At 47.5% G+C, this 26,262-nt stretch overlaps 1 protein-coding gene across 2 annotated transcripts in view; it reads right to left on the reverse strand.

Annotated features, from left to right (window-relative positions):
- ABTB2 (ankyrin repeat and BTB domain containing 2) overlaps nt 1-26,262 on the reverse strand; it is a 181,768-nt gene that overhangs the window by 47,634 nt on the left and 107,872 nt on the right. For both annotated transcript variants that reach the window (XM_082410423.1, XM_082410424.1), the window contains exon 2: nt 215-361. In XM_082410423.1, coding sequence (XP_082266549.1) covers nt 215-361 — 147 coding nt within the window. The remainder of the gene's footprint in view (nt 1-214; nt 362-26,262) is intronic.

Below are 26,262 nucleotides of genomic sequence, written 5' to 3' on the forward strand. Positions count from 1 at the left end.
TGCTTTCTCTAGAGAAACGAGAGATCCAAATTTGGATGTGATTAAATGCACCTGCCAACTAAAGCACACATGTCTGTGGGCCACCAGTTTGCAACCTCTGGCTTGCAGAGAAGGCAAGAAGCGTGGAGGAGGAGGAGGAGGAAGCCAGGACCCAGAAGGTGGGCTCTTCCCCGCCTCTCCCTTGGAGCCAGCGGGCTGTGGGTGCCCCACTTACTCAGCTCCGAGATGCTCCCCACGCAGGTGGCCAAGAGGGACTGCTCCAGGGTCCGGAGCTCCAGCTGGGCGTAGGCATTGGCGCGCTCGTCGTGGCCCAGGGACCCGCCGTTGTAGGGACTGAAGTACGCAGGGAGGGAGAGGACACCTGTGGGGAAACAAGGTGGACAGTGTCAGTGAAAATAATCAATAAACAATCAATAGTAAGAATAGGAAAGAGTTTTATTTGAGCCAAACTGAGGACTAGCCCAGAAGCCCACTGTCCAGGTTACTCTGAGAAACCTCTCTGGAGAAGCAGGGTTTTCGGCACAGTTTTATATCTTGTCAGAACAAAGAATATTAAACAAGTCTGGGTTACATTTCTTCAAGGTTTGAAAAAAAAAAAAAAAGAACAGACCAGCACGTACATAGCAAGTAAGTTGGTATGCCTTAGCACCTGGGAAGGGAGTCTTTTTTTTTTTTTTAAACATCTTTATTGGAGTATAATTGCTTTACAATGGTGTGTTAGTTTCTGCTGTATAACAAAGTGTGGGAAGGGAGTCTTGTCACCCAAAGAGGACCAGCACTGGCATCCCAGGAAGGGGGGCATTTCATCTTTATTTTTAACCTAGGCATTATTTACTTCTGGTCAATGTGCCCTTTTCTTTAATAATTAAAGCCGACGTACAATGTATGTTTGATAGGCCACAAACAGGCTATTTTAGTTAGCATAAAATTCAAGGTAACTCATGGATAAGCCAGAATGACTTCTCTATATGTCAATATGTGAAAATGTCTTTTATCAACAAGTCACCTGAGGATGGAAGCAAAGCTCAAAGGCCACAGCTCTGCTCCCTGTCTGCTCGAGGGCGGGTGGTGGGCAAATCGCAAGGCTCCACTTAGGACAGCTGACTTTTCACTGCGGACGGTGCTGCAAGAGCCAGGATGAGGGCGGCCCACCTGTAGATGTGGTTTAAAGCAAGTGGAGACCATCCTTTCTTGGAGCTGCACGAGGAACTGGCCTCCAGAGGCTGGTGGGCCACATAAGCGTTCATTCATTCCTTCCCTGCTTCACTTGCTGAATATCCAGAGTGCCTCACTCGGCCCAGGTGTTCTGCTGCCTTTAGGATTCCGGGGTGACAAAGAGACCTGGCTTTGTCTTCACGGAGCTCAGTGGATGGGGCGGCAGATGGAAACGTTCACCCTGCCCACCCAAAGGGCGGCACCGCCCTTGGAGTCCTCCCACTTCCTCATGCTGCCCCCCTTCCTTCTTCAAGCCAAGAATAGGACTATGAGAAACCACAGAGAAAAGGATGTTGCTTTCCCCACTCCAGGAAGGGGACTCATCCAGCCAACTGGCCAAGGCCAATTAGCGTTTTTCATTAACACTTCAACAATAGAGGAGCAGAGCTGTCAGAATCAATCCCAGAGGGTGACAGCCTGTAAATTTCTCCAACTCACTGTGTGGCTTCTTAGAAAGCACCAGAAAAGCAAAATCAGACTGGCTTAAAATTACATGTTGGCTCTTAGGAGCATGTGGCCACAAAGAGTCCCAGTTTTTGGTAACTGCTTCTTCTTTGATCAAGGCATCTTTGTCCAACCCCCTTGAACTTTATTTTTTGAAAGCAACATACCCACAGGAATTTATTTTAGTCACTTTTGGGAAAATCTCTTAAAATTCCTTGAGATAACAGAAGAGCCCCTGGGATGTGGCCAAATCCAGGCTAGACTTTCCTATCCTGTACCCAGAAATGTCACAAGGATGACAACAGCCATAGGTCCTGCAGCAGAGAGGTTAAGACAGGGCCTTGGAGCTGGAACATTTGGGTTCATGATTCTAGCTCTGTCACTTAAACCAGCGGTGTGATCTTGGGCAAGTTACTTCACTTCTCTGTGCCTCAGATTCCTCACGTGTTAACTACAGGTAACAAAAGTTACCTAGCTCACGGTGTGGCCGTGAGTTGTCAGATGTCCACGTGTGGACTGCTGCGTGGCTCAGAGTAAGTGCTCTTTGGGTACTCTTGCTATTACTTTTCCTATGTGCTGGGAACGCAGGCTTTAGGTACACTATCTCATTAATTCTTTGAACAAGGTGGGCACTGCTGGCTCCATTTTAGAGAATGTGCAGAGAGTTTCAATAACTTGCTCTACCAAGTGGCAGAGCTAGGATTCAAATCCAGGTCTGACTGGCTCTGGAATGTATACGTTTCACCTCTCTGTAAGCCCAGATTCAATGAACACACCACCAAGCTCACCTACGGCTGTCCCGATTCAGTGTTATTCCTGCTTGGTTCACCCATGGAAGCCCCAGTGCTGGGCCTCGTGTGCTCTTTTATGGGGCAAACGCACATGGCAGCCTTCCTGCTGCCCAGATCCTGGCAGCGTTCTTTGGCCACGCTCTAGGTTCGGCTGCCGGTCAGCCCTGCCCTCCTAGCCTGCCCCTCCCCTGACCCAGCCTCCCTGCCCTCCCCAGCACTGCCTCACTGCCCTGCTGTGTGGCTGGGACCTGCCGCTCTGAATCTCCCTCCGACCCGTCCAGGATGGCAGCGGCAACGGACTCCCGATCTGGGCGCTGGTTCGGCAAAGCAGGGCATCAAAGCACTTCCTCAAAGCTCTGTTTCCAGTGGACGGAGGAGGGCATGACTAGCTTCCCCCTGCCCCCAGCCCTGTCCCCAAAGCAGAACCTCTCCCTGACAGCTGAGGACCCAAATGCATTAGGAAGACCTGGCTCTGAGCATTAAAACAAGTAGTGAAACAAAAGACAACCCTCCCATCCCCAGCCCGAACTACAAGCTCAAACGCATGGGCAGCCCAAATATTTGGGAGGGTTTCTACGCATCTACGGGTCTAACTCAGGCCCTGCTCTTCCTCTTCTCTTCATTATTAATCCACAGAAACAACGCTGGGGACGTGTGGATCAAATTTACAGCGCTTAGGGCAAGGGAATAGGAAATTCAGCTGATTTGTCAAAGGATTCCCAGAGAGAAATATTATGTCGATGGATCTAGTAACAAGAGCTTGCAGCTCCATTAATAATAGTTCCCATTTTCCCAGTCATCACCCACCCAAAGGGGTTTTCATTTAATACTGTGGCAAAAGTAATTATGAGCCTATTATTGATAATAGTAATTGATAGCATCACAGCTTTTGCATAGTACTTTTTGCTTTTAAGAGACTTCGAACACCGAGGAGTACGTAATTTATTCTTCCGGCAATGGAGGTAGGGAGGTCATTATCCGTAATAGCCACTGCTGACTTTTAAAGAGTGCTCACTATGTGCCAGGACTGCGATAACTTTATATGCATGATCACATGCAATTCCCAAGGCTTCATGAAGTACTGTTTGCACCCATCTTGTACATGAGAAAACCAAGGGTCCCGCCCCCAAAGTTAAGTGACTTGCCCAAGGTTACTACTGAGGGTCTGAAACTGAACTGGGGCTAAAATCTCAACCTCTTGATTCTCAAGCTGTTGAAATGAAATGATGTCCTAACTTTGGCCCCCTTGCCCTTTAGTTAAAGAGCACAAGGATATTTGAGAGAAACGGGGTTCTGTTCTGTTTGCGCCTGGGGTCTGATAGGAGGAAATATAAAGAAAGACCCAGAAATACGACTTTCTTTTAATGTGTCTCCAGGCACTGCCTGCCAAGGAACCCTGGAGGCCTCGCGTAAAGCTCTACAGACTGAAGGCCATCTCTCTTATTCCCTCTGATCTTTCCAGAATGCAGTTCCATAGCTTGTCTTCCAAATCTGCCCCTTAAGAAAGCCTTTTTTGGACTTCCCTGGTGGCGCAGTGGTTAAGAATCCACCTGGCAATGCAGGGGACACGGGTTTGAGCCCTGGTCCGGGAAGATCCCACATGCCGCGAAGCAACTAAGCCCGTGTGCCACAACTACTGAGTCTGCGCTCTAGAGCCTGCAAGCCACAACTACTGAGCCCGTGTGCCACAACTAGCGAAGCACACACGCCTAGAGCCCGTGCTCCAGAACAAGAGAAGCCACTGCAATGAGAAGCCTGCACACCGCAACGAAGACCCAATGCAGCTAAAAATAAATAAATAAATTTATTAAAAAAAAAAAAAAAGAAAGCCTTTTTTAAATGTCAATGTGAAATTCTTCAAACACTTGCCTTAAGTTCTCTCAACACTTCAGTGCCCTCTTTGCCCCACAAAAATTCCCAGCTTTAGGGGATGGGCCCAGGGCAAGGTCATTCTGGAAAAAGGGATTTCCAAAAAAAAAAAAACAAAAGAAAAGCAACCCCCCTTCCCCTCTGTTTACTAAAATCCTTAGAAAAAAACTGTTTATTTCAGTCGTGATGGAAAAAAAAGCATGCTGGAATGAAACCTGTATCCCTTTATTAATTAATAAGGACACCCAAATCAATCCCTGCTGAACTCTGTAAAAGTTACAGAGAAAACCCACGTGCGTCACTCATATCGTTGCTGTGAAATGAACTCCCGAGTGTGAGGCAGGGAGGCAGTAGGCATGATGACCCAGGCACCCTCTGTCTCCCTCGTCTACAAAATCAGCATTTCTGTGGAAACAACGTTCCACCCCAGTGTGCTTTGACTGTACGTGAAGCCTCTACATTTCTCAATCTGAACACAGAACCACAATCTTCCGTCACTCAATTTTTCTCAAGCAGGTTGCCCAACCCTTGAATCTCGGAACTCATTACCTCATTCCCCAAAGCTTCCAGTCCCTTCTCTGAGCACAGCACCACATCCACCCAGTTGCCCAAGAACAGATCAGTGAGTCATCCTTATCAACTCTCTTCCTCCTCCCCCCACACATCCAATCAACCACCAAATCTTGCTGCTCTCATCACCTTCGTATCTCAAAAATCCGTCATTGCCGGGTCAGGCTACCATCTTCCCTCACTGGATACTGCAATAGCCCCTCCCCGTCTCCTCCCTCCGTCTCACCCCATCCCTGACAATCCCTTACTCTGGTCACGCACTCTTATTTACTCTGGCTTTAAACTCTTCAACCACTGCCCACTGCCCTCACTCCCCACTGCCCTCATAAAGAGGTTCAAACACCTTTTCACAGATAAGAATAGATAATATTCTTCTTTCTTTTTATGATACTTAGAGATGAAAATAATTCTGCCAGTAAATAGGGAAATTCCCAGCACTTCTCAAGAAATCAGCAGAGCTAAGAAGCCTATGCACTGGAGAAAAGGGAACACTCCTGCACTGTTGGTGGGAATGTAAATTGATACAGCCACTATGGAGAACAGTATGGAGGTTCCTTAAAAAACTAAAAATAGAACTACCATACGACTCAGCAATCCCACTACTGGGCATATACCTTGAGAAAACCATATTTCAAAAAAAGTCATGTACCACAATGTTCATTGCAGCTCTATTTACAATAGCCAGGATATAGAAGCAACCTAAGAGTCCATCGACAGATGAATGGATAAAGAAGATACGGCACATATATACAATGGAATATTACTCAGCCATAAAAAGAAACGAAATTGAGTTATTTGTAGTGAGGTGGATGGACCTAGAGTCTGTCATACGGAGTGAAGTAAGTCAGAAAGAGAACAACAAATACTGTATGCTAACACATATATATGGAATCTAAAGAAAAAAAAAAGGTTCTGATGAACCTAGGGGCAGGACAGGAATAAAGACACAGACATAGAGAATGGACTTGAGGACATGGGGAGGGGGAAGGGTAAGCTGGGAGTAAGTGAGAGAGTGGCATTGACATATATACACTACCAAATGTAAAATAGATAGCTAGTGGGAAGCAGCCGCATAGCACAGGGAGATCAGCTCGGTGCTTTGTGACCACCTAGAGGGGTGGGATAGGGAGGGTGGGAGGGGATATGGGGATATAAGTATATGTATAGCTGATCCACTTTTTTATACTGCAGAAACTAACACAACAATGTAAAGCACTTATACTCCAATAAAGACGTTTTTGAAAAATAAATAAATAAATAGGAAACAAAACAAAACAACAACAACAAAAAAGAAGACTATGGGCTTCCCTGGTGGCACAGTGGTTAAGAATCCGCCTGCCAATGCAGGGGACACTGGTTCAAGCCCTGGAGCAGCTAAGCCTGTGCGCCACAACTACTGAGCCTGTGCTCTAGAGCCCACGAGCCACAACTACTGAAGCCTTGTGCTCCGCAACAAGAGAAGCCACCGCAATGAGAAGCCCGTGCACCGCAACGAAGAGTAGCCCCCACTCGCCACAACTAGAGAAAAGCGCGTGCGCAGCATCGAAGACCCAATGAAGCCAAATATAAACAAATAAAATAAAATAAAAATTAAAAAAAAAAAAAAAGAAGACTATGCACACCTGATCCTGGTTTCTGCAGGCTGTTTTCCGAGTTTGGTCACTTGGCTCTGCTCCAGCCCTGGGCTCCTTCCTAGGTGATTCTCCACCAGTGCCCAGAGAGGGTGCCATTGAGTCAGCTGGGAAACCCAGCGCACAGAAGACTGGGAGTCCCGCCTTCTTGCTGGCTGCCAAGCAGGAATTCGACCTGGGTTTCAGCTTGCAGAGGTTGCTGGCTCCTCCAAGCAAGCAAGTAACAAGCCAGAAGCCAATGGACTGCACACTGGGTTGACAAACCAGATTTTCAGTGCTAAGGTTTTTCAGAAGCAGGGCTCAGCCCAAAGGCCAAGTCGATGGGGATTTCATTCTCTTCTAAGACACAGGGGTCAACTGGGTGGCCTCTCAAGTCTGCTCCAGCCCTGGGATCTTGCACTCTAACTGGCCCTTCTGTGGACTCTAGCACTAAAGTGTACCCCTGAAAACCTTTCCCCCCACTTTCATTCCACTATTTAACTTCTGAATTGTGGAAACAAATAGGCCCTGTTAGTATTATTTCCTGTGATTTAATTTCCCCCAAGTTATAACAACAGCCCCCCAACAGACACAATACACACAAAATTGTAAATGTAAAGATGTCCTTTTTTTGTGAAAACTGGGTAGATTTACAGTTCAGTTTTTCTAACCAGTCATCAAAAGGCCATCAAGACTGTAACATAACTGTACCCCCAACTTGACAACCCATTCCCATCCCCAGGGCTCTCCACAGATTTGCAAATGTTCTTTTCAGGGTGCTGTGACTACAGTGGGCCCAGCGACCTGTGCAAGCCTGCGTGCCTAGCATCTTCTCCCGCCCCTGCCCCCCCGACACGCCCCACCAGACTCACTGGCCCCCCCAGCTCAGAGAAGCTCATTTGTGAAGACAGCAAAGGCCACTGCCTGTCTCCTGTTTCTTTAAAATGAAACCCGGCATGCAGAGGATTACTCTTTTACTGCCCTTGAGAGGAAACTTGGCAGGGCGTCTTCTGCCACTTTTCTTAGGAGCTAGAAGCTTGGGTGGGGTTCAATCCATAAGCTTCTGAAAATAAAAATTATATTGCCCCACTGAACAGTTTCCAAATAGCCCACATAATCCAATCCTTTTTATTTTTTTTAAAGTGTTTCCATTCTCTGATCTGGAATCTTATATATAGTACGTTTAATGCCCGGTTGTTGCATATTAGTCATACTGAAACAAAGTGCTGAAGAGTTAAAGCTGGAATATTTTCCAGAGAGACCCAAATGGAGTATAAGGACAGTTGATTCTAAAAAAAACCCACTTCACTGAATGGTATTTCCCCTGATATTCGAAGTCCAACGAGATTGGGGGATGGGTGTTGAAGCAAGGGGAAGATGAAGGAAATAAGGAGGAAAACCTAGAAGTGGAATGAAATCTGCTTGACTTGATGAATCGTCAATCATCCCTGTACAAATGATTCATCAAGAGTAATTGAAAGCTCATGTAATTCTCAGCCAGAACCCACCTAAAGATGAGATCACCATACTGTGAGGCCCAAGAGTTCAAGTGAGGAGCAAAGGTTAGGAGACAGGAAGAGAGAAGAGCTGGGGTCTAAACTGAGTTTGGGAAGCAGGTTTTAACCGTGGGTTAGTAATGAACGGAGATGGGCGAGCCCATACCGAGTAGTACTCTACGCCACGAGTGGGATGAACCAGCCTTTGAACCCACATGAAGACCCTACCAGTGGTCTCATTACAATTAGCTAGTACTGTTACTAACCCCATTTACCAATGAGGGACACTGAGGTTTAAATGGGCTGGGTCACTTGGTGAAGGTCACAGAGCTAGAAAATGGCCGAGGTGGGATTCAGACCCAGCCCGTCCATCCCGGGAGTCCACACTGCCTCTCACATGGGGCTCTGCCCATTCAAGCCCAGGGACAGAAGACTTCCATCACCACTCACCAGACCGATTAGCACTGCCCCTTCCCCTTCTTCTTCAAGCTCAGGAAATTAAAAGCAAACATAATCATGCTCTGGTTAACACCTCACTGTAAGTTATCAGAACTCCACCGGCTGAAGGTGGTCTTCCGCTTAAGAGAGGCCCAGAGGGCCAGGAGCTTACCATTAAACTGCGAAATAAAAATGCACATTTATGACTGCCCAGGGAGCCAGGGGCCAGAGAACCCAGGGCTAGCGAGATCAAAGGCTGTTGGAGTACAACACGCTGTTGCCAGCGTCCCCAATTCTCCTAAAAAAAATATACGGTAAAAAGCAAACCTCACAGTGAACACTGGGCTGAATTCATCTCTCCCTGGAGTCCTTGACAGTCTTGGGCCTTCTGGTGGGGAGTGGGGGGGGTGTCCTGCTTGGGGAGCTGGCCTTGGGCTGCCTCTTTTCCTTCCAGTTGGTAGCAGCATCTCTGACCTCAGGGCTGGCTCACTCAGTTCTCAGAGGGGCTCCAAGCAGGGTGAGGGTTTAGATGGGGAGAGGGGCCACCATAAAATAATAGCCCAACAAAGCAGTGCGGGTGAGCCCAGAAACTCCGCTAGGAATGCTGGCTCACTGGCATTTTGGTGATTTGTTTAATTAAGGTTCATATCATGTTTAATTAAGGTTCATATCAGAGACCCGGAGGACGAATATGCCCGTAAAAGAACTAGTAGAGATCATGGACTGCTGCTTAATTCTTTTGAAGTGAGAAAAGACCTAGTGAAACGCAGCCTGTTCATTGCCATTTCCCCCCCACCCCTTGCAAGAGAATAAAATAAAGCCACAGTAACCAAGCAGATCAATTTCAGGAAATTAAACCTAAAGGTGAACTCTGGAAAACCCGGCAACCGTCACAACATCGGGGGGTATGGAGCGGAGAACTCACACGTGGACCACTGAGATTTTTCCTGTGGAAAAAGATCTCTGTTGTGTTTGGAATATTTTTTAAGAGATTCTGGGTGGCCTCGCTCCAAAGTATTGATGTAACACATCAAGAACTTGAGCGACCCAGGAAGCATGAGTCTTGGAACTGCCACCTCTTAAAAAAAAAAAAAAATCCATCACATGACCATGGTCCTTTGTCAAATGCTGTCCTTGACCCATGGTGGCGGAGCACACCAGTTCCTGTGAGCCAAGGACAACATCCAGCCACTTTTGTATAAAGGCAACAACACATTTAAAACATAAACACACACCGTCATCACCCTAAAACATCAGCCCTTCCCCCAACCCATGCACACAACCACCAAGGTGAGAGTGGTTCTCTCTGCACTAGGGCTATAAAAATGTTTTGAACTACTATGCTTTTTAAACTTTTTACAAATATGATTTATTGGTGGTGTAAAAAGTGATTGTTATAAGAGAAACGGGACGTGGTGGGGGAGATGTACTTAGAGGGAGAAGAAGGTGATAGAATGTTTCTTCTGAGCATAGGAATAGCCATAATTTCAAATATGTTAGAAAGTTAGTTAACTGAAATTAAATTTTTATGTAAGAAAACAAGAGAACGTTTAGAAAAATTACTATGATCTAATTACCTATAAAGAGCCCAGAATGGAGGTCATCTAACATAAAAGATAGTTATTTCTGCACGGGAGAACTTTAGATGATTTTTTTCTCCATTATTCTTCATGCTTTCTTTCTACTGATTAACTAATGAAACTATATATTTTAATAAAAACAAAACCATTGTTACAACTGTTGTGAGCTCATGGAGGAAAAAAAAGTAAATAGAAGGAAAACTTGATTGTTTTATATAAATATTAATTTAAAAAAAAAGATAAGGGAAAGAAACTCAGACAGAAACTGTCCTATATTCCTAAGCAGGAGGTGAGATTTTTGTCTGCAAGTCTCATTCCAAGAATCGGCCGCTCTGAGAGCCAGCCCCTTCACCTGGCCAGATGGTAGGGACTCAGGGGCCACCTGACTGGGCAGGGGCGGGGGGGAACACTTCCTCTGGTCCAGCCATGTACCCACTGGGCTGAGCCTGTGTGATCACGATGCAGCCACGTGGCAGTCTGGACCGCCAGTACTCTCAGTCGGTCGGTACAGGCTGCCACTTGCTGGGATTGAGCACAGGGAGAGCTGGGGGAAATCCTCACGCTGCGCCAAGTGTGAAAAGAGAGGCTTGCCACTACCAGTGCTGCTGGGGGTGGGGTGGGAGGTACCGGTGGGCCCGGGAATGGGAGAGAGGGCAAAGCACGTCCCGGGAGTGATCCCGGAGCTTCACCTCCAGTGGGAGCAGTGCTGCCGGCAGGAAAAAGAGGGGAGTGGGAGAAGGCTCCAAGTGTCAACTCAGAGGAAGGAGAGGGATAAATGAGCCCGAGCACCTGTAATACACACAAGTCATTCCTCAGGGGTTAAAAAAAAAGAGGCAAATGTCACAAGGTCCAGGGCAGATGGCCAAGATATTTATTAATAGAACATGAATGCATCATTAGTCAGAAATGTACTGTGCTACAGTCCTTCTAACAAATATAACCTGCTTCAGTCGGCTTTGGTTCCCATTCCAAATGGCTCTATTAAACCCTCCAGATGATTTAAGAGCATGAGTCAGAGGGAAGAAGGTTCAAAACTCAGCTATGAATCTTATTAGCTATGTGACTTTGGACTAGTTAATTAACCTCTCCGAGCCTCAATTTGTTCATCTGTCTAATATGCCTAATAATAGCTCCGAATTCACATGATTATTTGAGAATTAAAAGAAGTTAAGTAAGTAAGCATTTAGTAAAATGCCTGACACATAGTAAGCATGTAATAAATGGTAATATCTTATAAATGGCCTCATGGATTCCCAGGGCCAATGGCTTTGGGATAAAGCCATCAGATTCCATATAAAAGTATTTCTATTCGACTGAAGTGATGGACCCTAGGCCAACCTATCCCATTATTTTCCTAAAGGCCTGTGCTGATAAAGAATCATGCTTTATTCACCACAGACGGATCATTTATTCTGCATTCATCCACTAATTTCTTCAACAACTGTTTACTGATGACCTAATAATCTGCCAGAAGTGGCTATGCTCTGGGGGTAGAAAAGTGAACAGGACATAGTCTCTACCCTCTTGATGTTTGCCATCTAGTGAAGGAGGGCAGACAGTATACCAGCCAAGTCCATAATGAAAAGGGCTACCTGGAGTTGGATCAAAGAGCCCAGAGGAGGGTCTCTAAGCAGACTACGTAGGCCTAGTAGTCAAGGAAGGCTTCCTGGAGGAAGAGACATAGAGTAGATATCAGTCTAGTGAAGGGGTTGGATGGGTCTTCCAAGCAGAGGGAGGGCCTGTATAGGGAGGTTTTGGGGCAGCGATAGGCAGGGAGGGGCCCCCTGAGACTTGTCATGAAGCTGTGTTTGTAGAGCCAGCACATTATTCATACTTAGACTATGTGTTTACTTGGGGCAGCCTGGGAGGTGGCTAACGGAGATCACTGCCCTCTCTCCACCCACCCTTGGAGCCACTACGAAGCCGAGATTGGCAAACTTTTCCCGCAAAGGGTCAGAGAGTAAATATTTTTGGCTTTGCGGGTCTGTCACAACTACTCAACTCTGCCAGCGTAATGTGCATATACATAAACAAATGGGCACAGATTTGAATTTTATATCACCTTCATGTGCCACAAACTAGTCTTTTAGTACTTTTTCAACCATTTAAAAATGTAAAACTAAGTTTTAGCTTGTAGGCCATATGAAAACAGGTGTCAGGTGGGATTTGGCCCCAGGGCCATGCTTGCTGACCCCTGTACTAATCCAGAGCCCCTCAGAGGGATGGAGAGGGGGTAGCTCGGAGTGATGGGTGAGCGCGACAGGCCTCCGGGGGAGAGACCAGGGTGGAGGGCACCAGTCACAGGAGTCTAAGGGGCTGAGACTCTGTCCTGAGAGCAATGAGGACTCACTGAAGGGGTTTAAGCAATTGAATGACAGGGTCATACGCACATTCAGACAGATAAATCCGGTAGCTGTGTGGGGAAGGGATGGGAGAGGAGATTAGAGATTAGACAGCCCCACTGCTGGCTGAAGACATCTTCTTCGCCAAGGAATTCATAGTCTAAAAATCCACCTGGGCCACTGCTTGGGCTCTTATTTCAATAAAGCTGCTCATTCCTTTTAGCTTTTGCACTAAGCACTTAAACATCAAAGTCGGAGGTAGCAGATTACGTTTTTCGTAACTAAAATTCATTAAGGGATCATTTTTAAGACCAAATAAATGAAAACCATGTTTGACTACTTTTAAAATTGGTGATGTTCCCGGATCAACTTAAAGCAGTTAGCAAATTTCAATCTCAATCTTTATGGCTCCAAAAGGCAATTCACAGAGAACGGGAGAATTCAACACGTGCCTTGAAATCTGGGCTGAAAAAAAACCCCACAATGCTAAGTGTGCTGGGGACACCAGAGCCCAGAGTTTAAGTCACTCCCTTCATAACTCATATATGGCAAATATGGACATACCCATGTACCACCCCGTCCCCATTCCCCCGCACGGAAAGGGTTGTTTGCAGGCGGTTAAATCCTATGGACAGAGAACACACTCTCTAAGGCCGTGGGACCTTCTGTCCCAAGGTTGACTGATGGCTTCAAATATGGAAGAAGTATCCAAGTAGGCTCGGGGAATATTAGCGCCGTGCTGTTCTTGTCACTCATTCACTTACTCAAATATTCATCACATGCCTATTAATCACACTGAGCTTGGTGCTAGGAATACAGAGGTAAGATCCAGTTCCCTGGCTCTAGAGGACAGGAAAAATATGTAGACAGAGAATTAAAGGGTACCATAATAAATGCTAGAGGAGGGGTCTGCAGTAGGTACCAGAAGCTTGGAAGGAGTCTGAAGAGGGGGCTTTTGCTATGCGCTGTCATCCAGCAAGGGAGGAAAAATAACAGGATGTTTCACAAAGCCGCCCCTCCCCGCTCCAAGAACCCCAAAGGGACCGTACAGACCTTATGAGTAGCAAACACTCCCCGGTCATCTCACGGCTGAGCAACGTCACGGAACATGGGGGTAGGTTGAGGAGGTGCAGGGAAAGAAGCTCATTCATAGGAAGAAGGTCCCTGTAGAACGTTCATTCTCAGGATGGGGACATCCCAAACCTCACTGTGTCACTTCCAGGACACCACGATCTTTCCCTGCAAAGGTGTATGAAAACATCCAGCCGCTGGATGCTTGAAACCGTGTCGCTGTTCCCAGCGACCTATCCAGTGCCGTCCTTCTCCTCCCTGGCTAACAGAACCCTGATTCTGCCTGGAATGACTTGCAGTATGAGCCCTGGGGGGCCCCTTCCCAGACTCCCTTACAGCTGTACAACATGGCCTTGGACATGAGACATAAATTCAAGACTTCAGGGGTTTTGGAAAATGTTGCTTTTCCTGATCTAAAGGGACAGGCTGTCCAGCTGGCAGGGCCTTTGCGCTTCTTCCTGCCTCGAATGTGACACACTGTCTGAAGAAGGTACAGCAGCAGCCATTATGCCAGCAGGAGACAGGCCGCCTGCTGCCAAAGCTGGAGCAGCACCCTGGGGCTGCCGTGCAGGGGGAGGAGCTGCAGGAGGGGACAAGGGCAAGATCAGAGCCAACATGCTGAGGATGGCAGAGCAGAAAGCAGAAAGAGCCTGGGTCTCTGACCGTCTCACCGAGCAGCTAACCACCACCAGGAACTGCCGATCCCCGAACTTCTTGTTATAGGAAAAAATATCACAGGGAGGGCAGCTTAAACAACATAAATTTGTTTTCTCGCAATTCTGGAGGCTAGAAGTCTGAGATCAAGGTGTGGGCAGGGTTGCTTTCTTCTTCTGAGGTCTCTCTCCTAGGCTTGTAGACAGCTGTCTTCTCCCTGGGTCTTCACGTGGTCTTCCCTCATGTGTCTGTGTCCTGATCACTTCTTCTTACAAGAACACCAGTCAGATTGGATTCGGGCCCACTCATGGGACTTCATTTTACCTTGGTTACCTCTTAAAAGACTCTATTTCCGGGCTTCCCTGGTGGCGCAGTGGTTGAGAATCTGCCTGCCAATGCAGGGGACACGGGTTCGAGCCCTGGTCTGGGAGGATCCCACGTGCCGCGGAGCAGCTGGGCCCGTGAGCCGCAATTACTGAGCCTGCGCGTCTGGAGCCTGTGCTCCGCAACGAGAGAGTCTGCGATAGTGAGAGGCCCACGCACCGCGATGAAGAGTGGCCCCCGCTTGCCGCAACTAGAGAAAGCCCTCGCACAGAAACGAAGACCCAACACAGCCAAAAATTTAAAAAAAAAAGACTCTATTTCCAAATACAGTCACATTCTGATGTGCTGGGGGTTAGGATTTCAACCTATGAATTTTGGAGGGTCACAGTTCAGACCACCACAGGCAGGTTTTTTTGACTTGCAGATGAAGTGATTTCTCTAATACAAGATGGTTTCTGTAAATCACTAGTTTGCAAAAAAACTTTTAAACCATGGAACCCTTTGTTCAAATGAAATCATATGGAGAGTCTGATGATAAAGCCGTCTCCCCGCTCCTGGGGCCCTGCGTCTCTATGGATGCTAAAAATGCGTGCTCCCAGGCTCCTCTGTGTGGCACTGGCTGTGGACATGCTGCACTCAGACTCTGCTGAGAACAGGGCGGCTCTGGCCCACAAGGCCAAGTTCCCCAAGGGCCTGGGGTGGCTGCAGCAACTCCAGCCCTCATTTTGCTCAACATAAGGGCTGGAAGCTCCCTTCACAGGGGAAATCTTCCGGGCAGATCATTTGGCTTCTGCTGGGTGAGTGCCTGCAGAACGCCACTCACAGTTTATTTGCATTTAAAAAATGCAGATAGGCGAAAAGAAGAGAATAAAAACAGTAATTTTACTGCCCTGAGATAATCATCATTGACATTACAGTTTAATATCCTTTCAGACTTTTCAATATGCACCTCTGCTTTGGAGTGTGCATGTGTACTTTCTTTTTTCTCACATGCATACTTTTAATTTTAAGAAATTAATACTTTAATGACCATCTTTTTCACTTAATATTTCACAGATAGCTTTCCATGGCCCCAAATATTGTTTCTCATCATCACTTTCAATGGCTGCAGCACACTCCATTCTAAAGGCTCACAGTACCTAGCACTGTTATTTTGGGTGACTCAGGAGGGTCCCCCAGTATGACTTCACAGTGGGCAGTGGCCTCTGAGTCACATCAAACCCCAGCGCTCTAGCACCGAAGGGACCCCTGCTTGTTGTCCTAGCTCTGGAAGTGAGCCCTGAGCATCTACCAGGGAGGTGAGGCCCCTGCTCTCCCAACCAGGACCTGCTAGAGAGAGGTGACCCGGACAGGGCCTCATGACAGACGCCAGCACCTCCATCTCATTCTGATTTTGAAAACCAGGTCTCAAAAAAATGAACTAAAGCCACAGGAAGATGGGGCATTTCCTCACAGGTGTCTTTGGGTTACAGATTCTCTCTCCCGGAGGCCTCAGAGGGCTGGCTGTGGGGCTGTCATCCAGCCAGGGAGCACGCAGGCCGTCTGATCCCCTGACAACCAGCCCTGGATTTGCACACAGGCCCGCTCCTTTCCTTCAATCAGCAAAGCCAGGACCCTCCTGTGCTTTCCACGCAGAACCAAAATGGGAAGGGCTCTTGCCAAGGCTCCAGGGGTTTCTGCAGCACCTGCCTGGGAAGAGAGGCCTGTCATTGGGGAGCAGCTTCTCCCGCTGCCCTGGGCGCACAGAGTCCTGGCCCGTCTGCAGAACTGGATGTGACCCTGTGTGCTTCAACGGCGACTTTGGGCTTTGGCCGGAGTCCCTCCCTGTTTGTTTTACAGACTCCTATTTAGAGCCTCAAATTAGGCTCATTAAAAAGCCAGCTCCCCGTGGGACTATAAACGTCACATAGACAAGTGGAGAGTGAGTTTACGAGGCTGGCGTGTGATCTGCCCACCAAGACAGCGCGGACCCAGTGGAAATAGTGAATCAGCCTGTTTGGGCAGGACTCCCTCCTCCAGCCCCTCCTCGATTAAGGCTGTGTCAGCCACAGGCCAGAAAAGAGGCAGAACCGTGGACGTCCTCTCAAGCCAGCTGGGCTGGATCTCTGTTGGATTTGAGCGGCATAACTAATAGGGGGGATGAACTGCCTCTCTGACACCCTCTGCTGCTCTCAGCTTTTCCTCACTTCATTTGCAGCACCCCGGCTCCATGCGCATCCCCCATAATCATCCTTACAGGCAGAGGTTGCTGCCCACAACACAACCCCGACATTCTCACTCCTGCCTTCAGCAGATTAACCTTATCTTTCTGTGGGGTGTTTCTCCTGCCTCCGGGGCCCTCGGCGGCCCCCAGTTTAGCTCCGTCAGTTCTGCTTTGCAGCTCATGCATGTGTGAGGGGTCGTGGCTTGCAGGTGGGAGGCCGGGGTGAGTGGAGTGCAGAGAAAAGTGGTCTCCTGTTCCCCAGCATCAACCGCATTTACTCGAGTCACTGACCAGTCAGCATGCCCCAAATTACTCCAAGGCTGAAGCAATGTCACCTCGGAGATCTTACCGTCCACCCTGAGGCTACCAGCCAGATGGTGAAGGCGAGAAAGCATCAAAATCTTTTAACCTCCTAGACTAAGTTTCAGGAGATCGCTTCTCTGTCCCAGGGCTTTACTAAAACACATACAAACAGCATCTCCTCCTTCCAAATTCAGAAGAGCATGACTTGTATTTATACAACCAAGGCTGGAAAGGACTACAGAAACCACACAGATTCAAACCCTTTTTGCACTTCCCCAGGCATCTCTATTTAATATGCTGCCACTGTGTTATCAATATTCACCACACCCCCCAGTACCTATATCAGCACTGTCTGATCAGTCCCTGGTGTTTGACACTCCTGCACAATACCCTGAGTAGCTGCCTGAGGGCTCAGTCCCAGTGGCCAGGAACTCACTCTCCCTAAGAGAGCTCACGTGCAGCTCCAACTGCTAGAAAATTCTTATTTAATCCAATCTGTCTTGTTGCAGCTTCCAGCCCTGGTCCTGTGTCCATACCAGTAAACCTAGCTCCCTTCCCATGGTGGGGCCCCTACATCCATCACATGTCCTCACGTGTCGTGGCTCCACACCACTGAAATCTGGGATCTCAGGACTCATGCACATCCCCGAGCTGTGTTGTGCGTGTGTGTGTCTATCCTGACTGGTTCAGAAGAGAGGAGGATGGTCCACACCCCTCTTCCCAGATTCTGAAATGCTTATGACTGTAGCCTCTGCATCGGTGGCGTCCCCCATCCTTGTCCGTCCTCTTTCTACCCAGTGACTGGTCACCACCTTCTTCCCAGAGCCTCCCCTTGGTTGCGAGCACAAGCTCACAAGTTAGGCAGACCCGGCCTCAAATCTTGACTCTACCACTTACTCGCCATGTGGCCTTGGACATGTGATACCTTCTCTAAGCCTCAGTTTCCCCATCTGTAGAATGGGGATAACACTTACTCTCAGAGAGCAAGAGTGAGGGTCAACCGAGATGACAGGAATGCACAGTGCCGGGCACAGAGCAGGCACACGATAGAGGGACAGTGTCTTTGTGCCATCATCCCCATCAGGTGGGGATCTAATCACCACTGCACTTGGCCCTCTCCCAGGGTTCTCAGGCTCCAGGTAGGAGTTACCTGTGATATCAATAACCCTTTTACTAGAAGCTTATGAAGGGCAGAGGCTATGCTTTTCACCTTACTCCTTCCCTCTCTCTGCCATCTCTACAGTTCCAAGAACATGGTAGATGCTTAATAAGTATGGAAAACCCATGTTCAGAGAACACGAATTTACTTTAGCATTAAGCCTTAGTAAAAACACTGGACACTCTCAATAGAAAAGCAAACCACGAGAATGGCTTTGGCTTCAGATGGTGTGACAAGTTAAAGAAGAAAACCGTCTCTGTGACAGCATCTCCTCCAATCGTCTGGCCTGTTAGGAGACAGCCGTCGGGGGCAGATGTCAGAGGGAAGGGGCCTGCCGGGCGCTGACCGCTTGGGCCCAGGCACTCCAGCAGAATGGAAGGAGGGCAGGCACGTCAGTCTGGCCTCCACCCTTAGCCCTCCCAGCCCTGGTCCTGGTCCACAGATGGGCTTGAGCGGAGCACAGAGGTCCGGGCTGCGCGGCCCTGCCCGGTCATGGTGACGTCGCAGCTCTAAACAGCAGCTCTGACTCTATGCTCTGTGCAGACTGCAGAGCCCACCCTCAGCCCCTAGCTCTCCTACTCTCTTCCCTTAAAAGAAAGAGAAGGAGAGAGACAAGGAGGGAAGAGAGGGAAGAAAGTGTGTCTGAAAAATAAACAGGTGCCACATGAGTGCTTTGAGCTCGGAAGCCCCATGACGCTTGCATTAATGACATGTTTCAGAAGAAGCCACTGCCTAGTTGACTTTTACTTCTTCAAACAAACACTGGAAATGCCTTGGCAGCATGAGCCATCACTCTGCCCCCCAACCCAGAAGCCCAGTCTCTTGGAAGGGGTGGTTTTAATGCAGGGGCTCTCCCGTGGGAATGGAAAGCAAAAAGCAAGATCCCCTTACATGAGTGACAAACCCGCCTCTTCAGGGAGCAGCTAACAGGGGCAGACGAGAGGAGGATGTGGAGGAGGGGTGTGGGGTCTGAACAAATGCCCAGGGACCCTTGGTAATGTAACGGTGTCTCTGTTTTACCCTAAGAAATCCAACACTGTAAGAGGTTAAGCAACTTGCCCAAGATGACGCAGCCAGGAAGCAGCAGGGTCCATGCCCTACACTGTTCCATTGTAGGGAGTCTGGGCCCAGCACTTATAAATCAAAACTGGAGACTTAAAAAAAAGTGAGAGGGCTTCCCTGGTGGCGCAGTGGTTGAGAATCTGCCTGCCAATGCAGGGGACACAGGTTCGAGCCCTGGTCTGGGAAGATCCCACATGCCGCGGAGCAACTAGGCCCGTGAGCCACAACTACTGAGCCTGCGTGTCTGGAGCCTGTGCTCCGCAACGGGAGAGGCCGCGACAGTGAGAGGCCCGCGCACCGCGATGAAGAGTGGACCCCGCTTGCCGCAACCGGAGAAAGCCCTCGCACAGAAACGGAGACCCAACACAGCCAAAAATAAATAAATAAATAAATAAAAATGAATATAAAAAAAATTGAGATATAATTCACATATCATTAAATCTACGCTTTTAATATGTAAATTCGGTGGTTTTTAGTACATTCACGGAATTGTAAAACCATAACCACTATTTAATTCCAGAACAGTTTCAACAAGCCCCCAAAGAAACCCCCATTCTCTGTCTTCCCCACCCCTACCCAGGCCCGGCAACCAGTAATTTACTTTCTGTCTCTATGATTTGCCTACTCTGGACATTTTATATGAACGGAATCGTACAATGTACAATACACAGTCTTTTGTGTCTGGCTTCTTTTACGTGCGTCGCACAATATTTTTAAGGGTCATCCATGTTGTACTGTATGAATACTTTACTCCCTTTTGTGGCTGAATGATCTTGCACCACAAGTTTCTTTATCTCTTCATCAGCTGATGGACATTTGGATTCCTTCCACTTTTTGGCTATTATAGATAACGCTACTGTGAACATTTACTTACAAGTTTTATGAGCACATACAGTGTCATTTCTCTTAGGTATTCACCTAGCAGTGGAATTGCTGAGTCATGCGGTAATTCTATGTTTGACTTTCTCAGGAACTACCAGGATATTTTTCACAGTGTCTGCATCATTACATTTCCACCAACAAAGAGTACACGAAGGTTTCGATTTCTGTACATCCTGGCCAACGATTGTTATTGCCTGTTTGGTTGAAACCATCCTAGTGTGTGTAAAGCAGTATCTCATTATGTGATAATCTTTTAAAAAATTATTCATTCTTTGGCAACGATTCTACGCTAGAATGGGTTTCCTTAGGAGTGCCATCACAAAATACATGAAAGAAGCACGTAGAAAAATAAGATAACACAGCTAACAAAAAATCAGTCACAGGAGATTAGGGTGACCCTAAGAATGAAACTCACTCACTGGCTTCACGTTAAATTACTTTTATCACTGTCAGAACAATTAATGCATGTTCACTGCAGGGTATAGAAAATATAGTCGAGGGCTTCCCTGGTGGCGCAGTGGTTAAGAATCTGCCTGCCAATGCAGGGGACACGGGTTCAAGCCCTGGTCTGGGAAGATCCCACATGCCGCGGAGCAATTAGGCCCGTGAGCCACAATTACTGAGCCTGCGCATCTGGAGCCTGTGCTCCGCAACAAGAGAGGCCGTGATAGTGAGAGGCCCGCGCACCGCGATGAAGAGTGGCCCCCACTTGCTGCAACTAGAGAAAGCCCTCGCACAGAAACGAAGACCCAACACAGCCATAAATAAATAAATACATAAATAAAAATTAATAAAAAAAAAAAAGAAAATATAGTCAAGTCCAAGGTAGAAAATAAAAATCACCCATAATCCCATCACTTAGAGAGAGGTACTGATATACTTTTTAAACATACAATGTTGTATCATTTTACTTATTACACACTATTTTCTTATGATATTAAATATCTTTGAAACATATTTAATATGTCTTTAAATGTCTATGTAGTCACTGCCAACTGCTTCAGGTTCTACTAGCTTGCTTGGCATTTGCTTTTTTTTTTTTTTTTTGGCTACACCACGTGGCTTGCAGGATCTTAGTTCCCCGACCAGGGATTGAACCCGGGCCCCCAGCAGTGAAAGCACCGAGTCCTAACCACTGGACCGCCAGGGAATTCCCTGGCCTTTGCTTTTCTACCTGGGTCCACTTTCCTTTCTTCTAAAACTCCCCATCATTCAGTTCATGAAGCAGAACCTCCGGCTGGGTACACCTACCTGCCAGGGAAGGGGTGGGAATCTGTGAAGCCCCTGGAGAGCCCTTGGGATGGACAGATACACACCTGTGCACGCCTACACACACACACACACAGCCTTCTCATTTCCCTGTGATGACCATTCTGATCAGAGAAAGCAGAGAGTGTGGACCATGGACTTGGGGACACCACACGCCTGCATTTGAAGCTAACAGTTCACAAACCACACTAAGGGACAGCACAGCTCAGTGAAGGAGAACCTGAGGGCCACACGGAGGTTTGGCTGCCAGGTTTGTCACTTACCCAGGGACACTGGGCAAGTCCTCAGTCTTTCAGCAGTAAAATGGGGCTGGATGGTGTCCACCTAAAGCTGTTGATTTGGCAAAAGGCTTAGGGACCACCTCTTCCAGTCCCTTCCCTCTTATTTTTTATAATTAATTAATTAATTAATTAATTAATGGTTGCATTGGGTCTTCGTTGCTGTGCACAGGCTTTCTCTAGTTGTGGCGAGCGGGGGCTACCCTTCGTTGTGGAGCACTGGCTCTAGGTGCACAGGCTTCAGTAGTTGTGGCATGCGGGCTCATTAGTTGTGGCTCATGGTCTTAGTTGGTCCGTGGCATGTGGGATCTTCCCAGACCAGGGATCGAACCCATGTCCCCTGCATTGGCAGGCGGATTCTTAACCACTGTGCCAACGGGGAGGTCCTCTTCCCTCTTATTTTCATCACAAATCTTTTGTACAGCTTTGGCTCTTATTTCCCCAGTCTGAAAACCTTCTTCAAAAATGAATGTCCCAGGCTCCCCAGTAGCAACCAGCACATCCCACACCCAGATTCTGGTTTCTAATACCGTTCTCCAATGAAAAGACCCAGAGCTTACTGGAGAAATGGCAGATTCTAGGAATGGGGCAGGAAATACACAAGATGAGCTTGGAGCATCTTGTAATGCCAGAAAGTAAGATAGTGCTCAAAAAACCAAAATGATGGGGCATGTGAAAGGGATGAAGGGGCCAAACAAAAGAGCTCTCAATGACCCAGGATGGAGAGATTTGAGCAATAAAGGATTAGAATCCTAAGTGTAAACTAAGTATCCCTGTATCCATATGATTAACAATGATGGAATGTTTGAACAACTGATTGAATAAATAATTGAGGAGAAAACAGACAAATCTTTCACACAAAATAATTCCAAGTAATGCATGTAGATTCATCCCCTTCCAGGTGCTGGAGCATAACTTCCTTTCCCTTAAGTGTGGAATGCACATAGTGACTTCATTCTAAGGAGTACAATATGGAAAGGTCCAGAAGGGAGGGGGAGGGGGGAGGTACCCTCATAGTAGAGAAACCTGACAAACATCCCGGGGGGTCAAGGTGAACCTCATCATGGTAAGTCATGTTGATAGCATGTACCCTTGACACGATGTGATGAGAAGGGCACTTTACCTCTGTGGTCTTCCTCCCCAGAAACCCACAATCCCAACCTAATCGTGAGAAAAACCTCAGAGAAACCCAAATTGAAGGACATTCTACAAAACACCTAACAAGTCTTCTGATTAACTGTCAAGCTTACCAACAGCAAGGAAAGGCTTAGATGAGAAACTGTTACAGCTGAGAGGAATCTAAGATGTCTGGATGACTAAATGTAGTAACATGGGATCCTGGGACAGAAAAAGGGCATTAGGTAAAAACTAAGGAAATCCTAATGAAGTATGGACTTTAGTTAATAACATTGTGTCGGGACTTCCCTGGTGGCGCAGTGGTTAAGAATCTGCCTACCGATGCAGGGGACACGGGTTCGATCCCAGGTCCTGGAAGATCCCACATGCTGCGGAGCAACTAAGCCCGTGAGCCACAACTACTGAGCCTGCGCTCTAGAGCCTGCGAGCCACAACTACTGAGCCCGCGTGCCACAACTACTGAAGCCCGCGCGCCCTAGAGCCCGTGTTCCCCAGCAAGAGAAGCCACTGCAATGAGAAGCCCGCGCGCTACAACAAAGAGTAGCCCCAGCTCACCACAACTAGAGAAAGCCTGCGCACAGCAACGAAGACCCAACATGGCCAAAACAAACAAACAAAAACAAAAAAACCCATTGTATCAAAGTGAGTGATTCGTTGTGACAAATGTAAGATGTAGGGGAAACTGGGTTTGAGGCATCTGGGGATTTACTGTAATATTCTTGCAACTTTTCTCTAACTCTAAAATTATTCTCAAAAATTTACTGAATGTTAATAAAAAAGTATATCCTAAAAAATATTAAAAAAGAAAGAATGTCCCAGAAATAGCATCATATGGACTTCCCTTCCCTAATTCCTAGTGAGGGGATCTTTCCCTTAAGGTCCCACCAAAACCTGCTGACACGTATCTCAGACAGCACTTATACTACTTGAAAGCATTATATCTATTGCTGAAATAACTTTCTAAGCCCCAGATTGAGCCACTCCAGCCTGGGGTGCCACGTCAGCACACTGAAACTTTGATAACTTTTGTTTCCCTGTAAATGCTCTGCTTGACCAGAAAAGCAATGTATCCAATCAGCCGATTCCCAAACACCAAGCCAACTCTGGGCCTTTTCACCCCAAACAAGGCTGACCGTGTGGCCCTGACCAATCAGATATTTTCTATTATTCTCCTCCTTATTCTTTATTCCATAAAAGCTTCCTGCCTTCCATCCTATTTTGCAATTCTCCAAAAGGAGACTGTCTGCTTCATGAAGTGTTAAATAAAGTGTGTTTGTATCACCTAAATTGTCTTCTTTAATCATTTTTAAACACTATTCAAACTATTACGATTTTTTCCTCCAAATCTTTTTTTTTCTGATTATAATGGTAAATATGATTATTATTTAAAAATCAGAAAGGCAAATGACAAAGAAAAAGACAGCTTCCTGTACTCTTACCTTCCAAAGATAACTACTGTTTTATATATATATATATATATATATATATATATACACACACACTAGTACAGTATATATTTTTTCTTCAAATAGCCTTTTTTGTGCATAAATTAACCTTATCAGTATTTTTTCCCTCACAGATAGGATTCTAATGACATTATTTTTCACCTAACACTGAATCCTGTATTTTGTGGACATTTTTCAGATCACTACATTTTAAGATCTGCACAGTTTTCTGCTGTAACTGCCTCCCCAAATTTGAATTGTGCCCACAGCTGGCCCCCGTCTCTCAGGTATCTAGCGAAGCTGCCAGCTCCAGGGCACCTTATGCAGAGCCAAGCTGGGACTGCAGGTATTTCCCATGGCAGGTGCCTCAGTGAGGGGATTTGCCCCTTTTCCTGGCTCTTCCCCTGCGGGGGTGGGGGCAGAGGCGGGAACCACTCCCCAGGGAGATGCCCAAAGCAGGCCAGGAGTCAGGCAGATGAGCTTCCTTAGTGAAATCACACTGGGGAGCTACGTGCAGACACCCAGCAGGCCAGCTGAGTGGTGACTCAGTGAGGCAGGAGCGAAGGGAGGAGGCTCCCATCTCAGGAGGGAACAGGTATTGGCTGAGAATGAGAACTGCTGGGTTCTCCCCTCCCTGGCCTTCCTAGAGCAGAGGCTGTAATCAGAGAATCGGAACTGCAGTAAATTCCCCAGGGCTTCCCCATCTGGGGGATTCCTGGGTTACTTTCACTGATCACAAGATGACTACCTACGTCCAGGGTGAGGCTGGGCAAGGGTGGGGCTGGGGCTGGTCCCGCTTAGCAGAGGAGAGATGCAGTTCAAAGTGCCGGCATCGTGGGGACACTTTCAATGCCAGCTCTGGCTCTGCCTCTCATAAGACAAGGCACATGATCGTTTCCTAACGCAAACACACGGCTACCAGGCAGTGCTAAGCACTGGGGAAATTCAGGTGACTGACTCTGCCTGCTGAGGCCCCCAGGTTACCAGGTGACGCTACCTGCTCCTGCCTGCCTCAGAGCTCTGGGAATCCTGGCTCTGCCATGGAAGAGAGCCCTGTCAGTGACCCTGAAGCGTGTATACAGATATCGCTGTGTCTATTTAGTTGCTTAGCTGTTCAAAGTCTGACACTCCCCTCCAAAATGCAAACTCGTTCTGGCAGGGGTTGCCTGAACAATGTCAGGCACATAGTAGATGTTCAATAAATACCTTTTGGGGAAAAAAAAAAGATTGCCATCAACTAGCTGTTTGACCATAACCCTGGGTAAGTTACTTGACCTCTAGATCTCAGTTTCTTCATCTGTAAAATGAATGTCGTTTCTTCTCTCTAGTGGTTATGGTGAGAATTAAAAAGGACAAATGCACACGAAGCCGTAATGCCTGACACATGGCAAGAGTTCACCAATAAACGAATAAATGGGCTCTCTTTGTTATCACCATCAGAGGTGAGGGACGGATCTGAGCCCCTTCAGTTAATGGCCACATTTCCAGTATTTAATGAATTGGTCTTTGTTCAACCAGCCCCGCAGGAAGGGGATGGCAGAGGGGAAGATCAAAAGGACCTGGTGCCTATGATCCCACCTTCCTAAATGGATTTGCCAGGTCATCCAGGACCCTGTCTGAGGGGGGATACCGCAGTTTGGCTGGTAATCCACAAGCCACGGGTCCTGCTGACAGACACCCAGGAAGCAGCAACAAGCAATCCACCACTAATTGTCGTTTTGCGAAGCTTGTCCTGATCCAGGCTGCTCAGGCCAGCTAAAGGCACTAATTAGCTGCAGGAGGCCAGCTGTTAGCTAAGGGAACAGTCTTTGCATCCCAGGTAACAGACAAAGCCAGGAAGGCAGAGTGGAACTCGTCTCCCCTTGATACAAACTTTCCAGGTAGCAAAGCCCTAAATGGAGAGAGAGCTGTTTGGTCGAGGCAGGAGCAGCACCTGGTTTCTCCACTGCCCAGGCCCAGAGTAGGTCCATCTCCAGGAGGGGAAAGAAGAGCTGCCGGGAGAGGTGAGGGCTCGTGGGGACAGATCTGCTGTGGAGAGAAGAGGTTCCGGTGGTAAATCCCTGGAGACTATTGTTGGGAGAGAGAGATTAAAAATGGAAAGAGAGACAGAGGCTGGAGAA

The sequence above is a fragment of the Balaenoptera physalus genome, assembly GCF_965194825.1.
Source record: "Balaenoptera physalus genome assembly, chromosome: 10".
Lineage (NCBI taxonomy): Eukaryota > Metazoa > Chordata > Mammalia > Artiodactyla > Balaenopteridae > Balaenoptera > Balaenoptera physalus.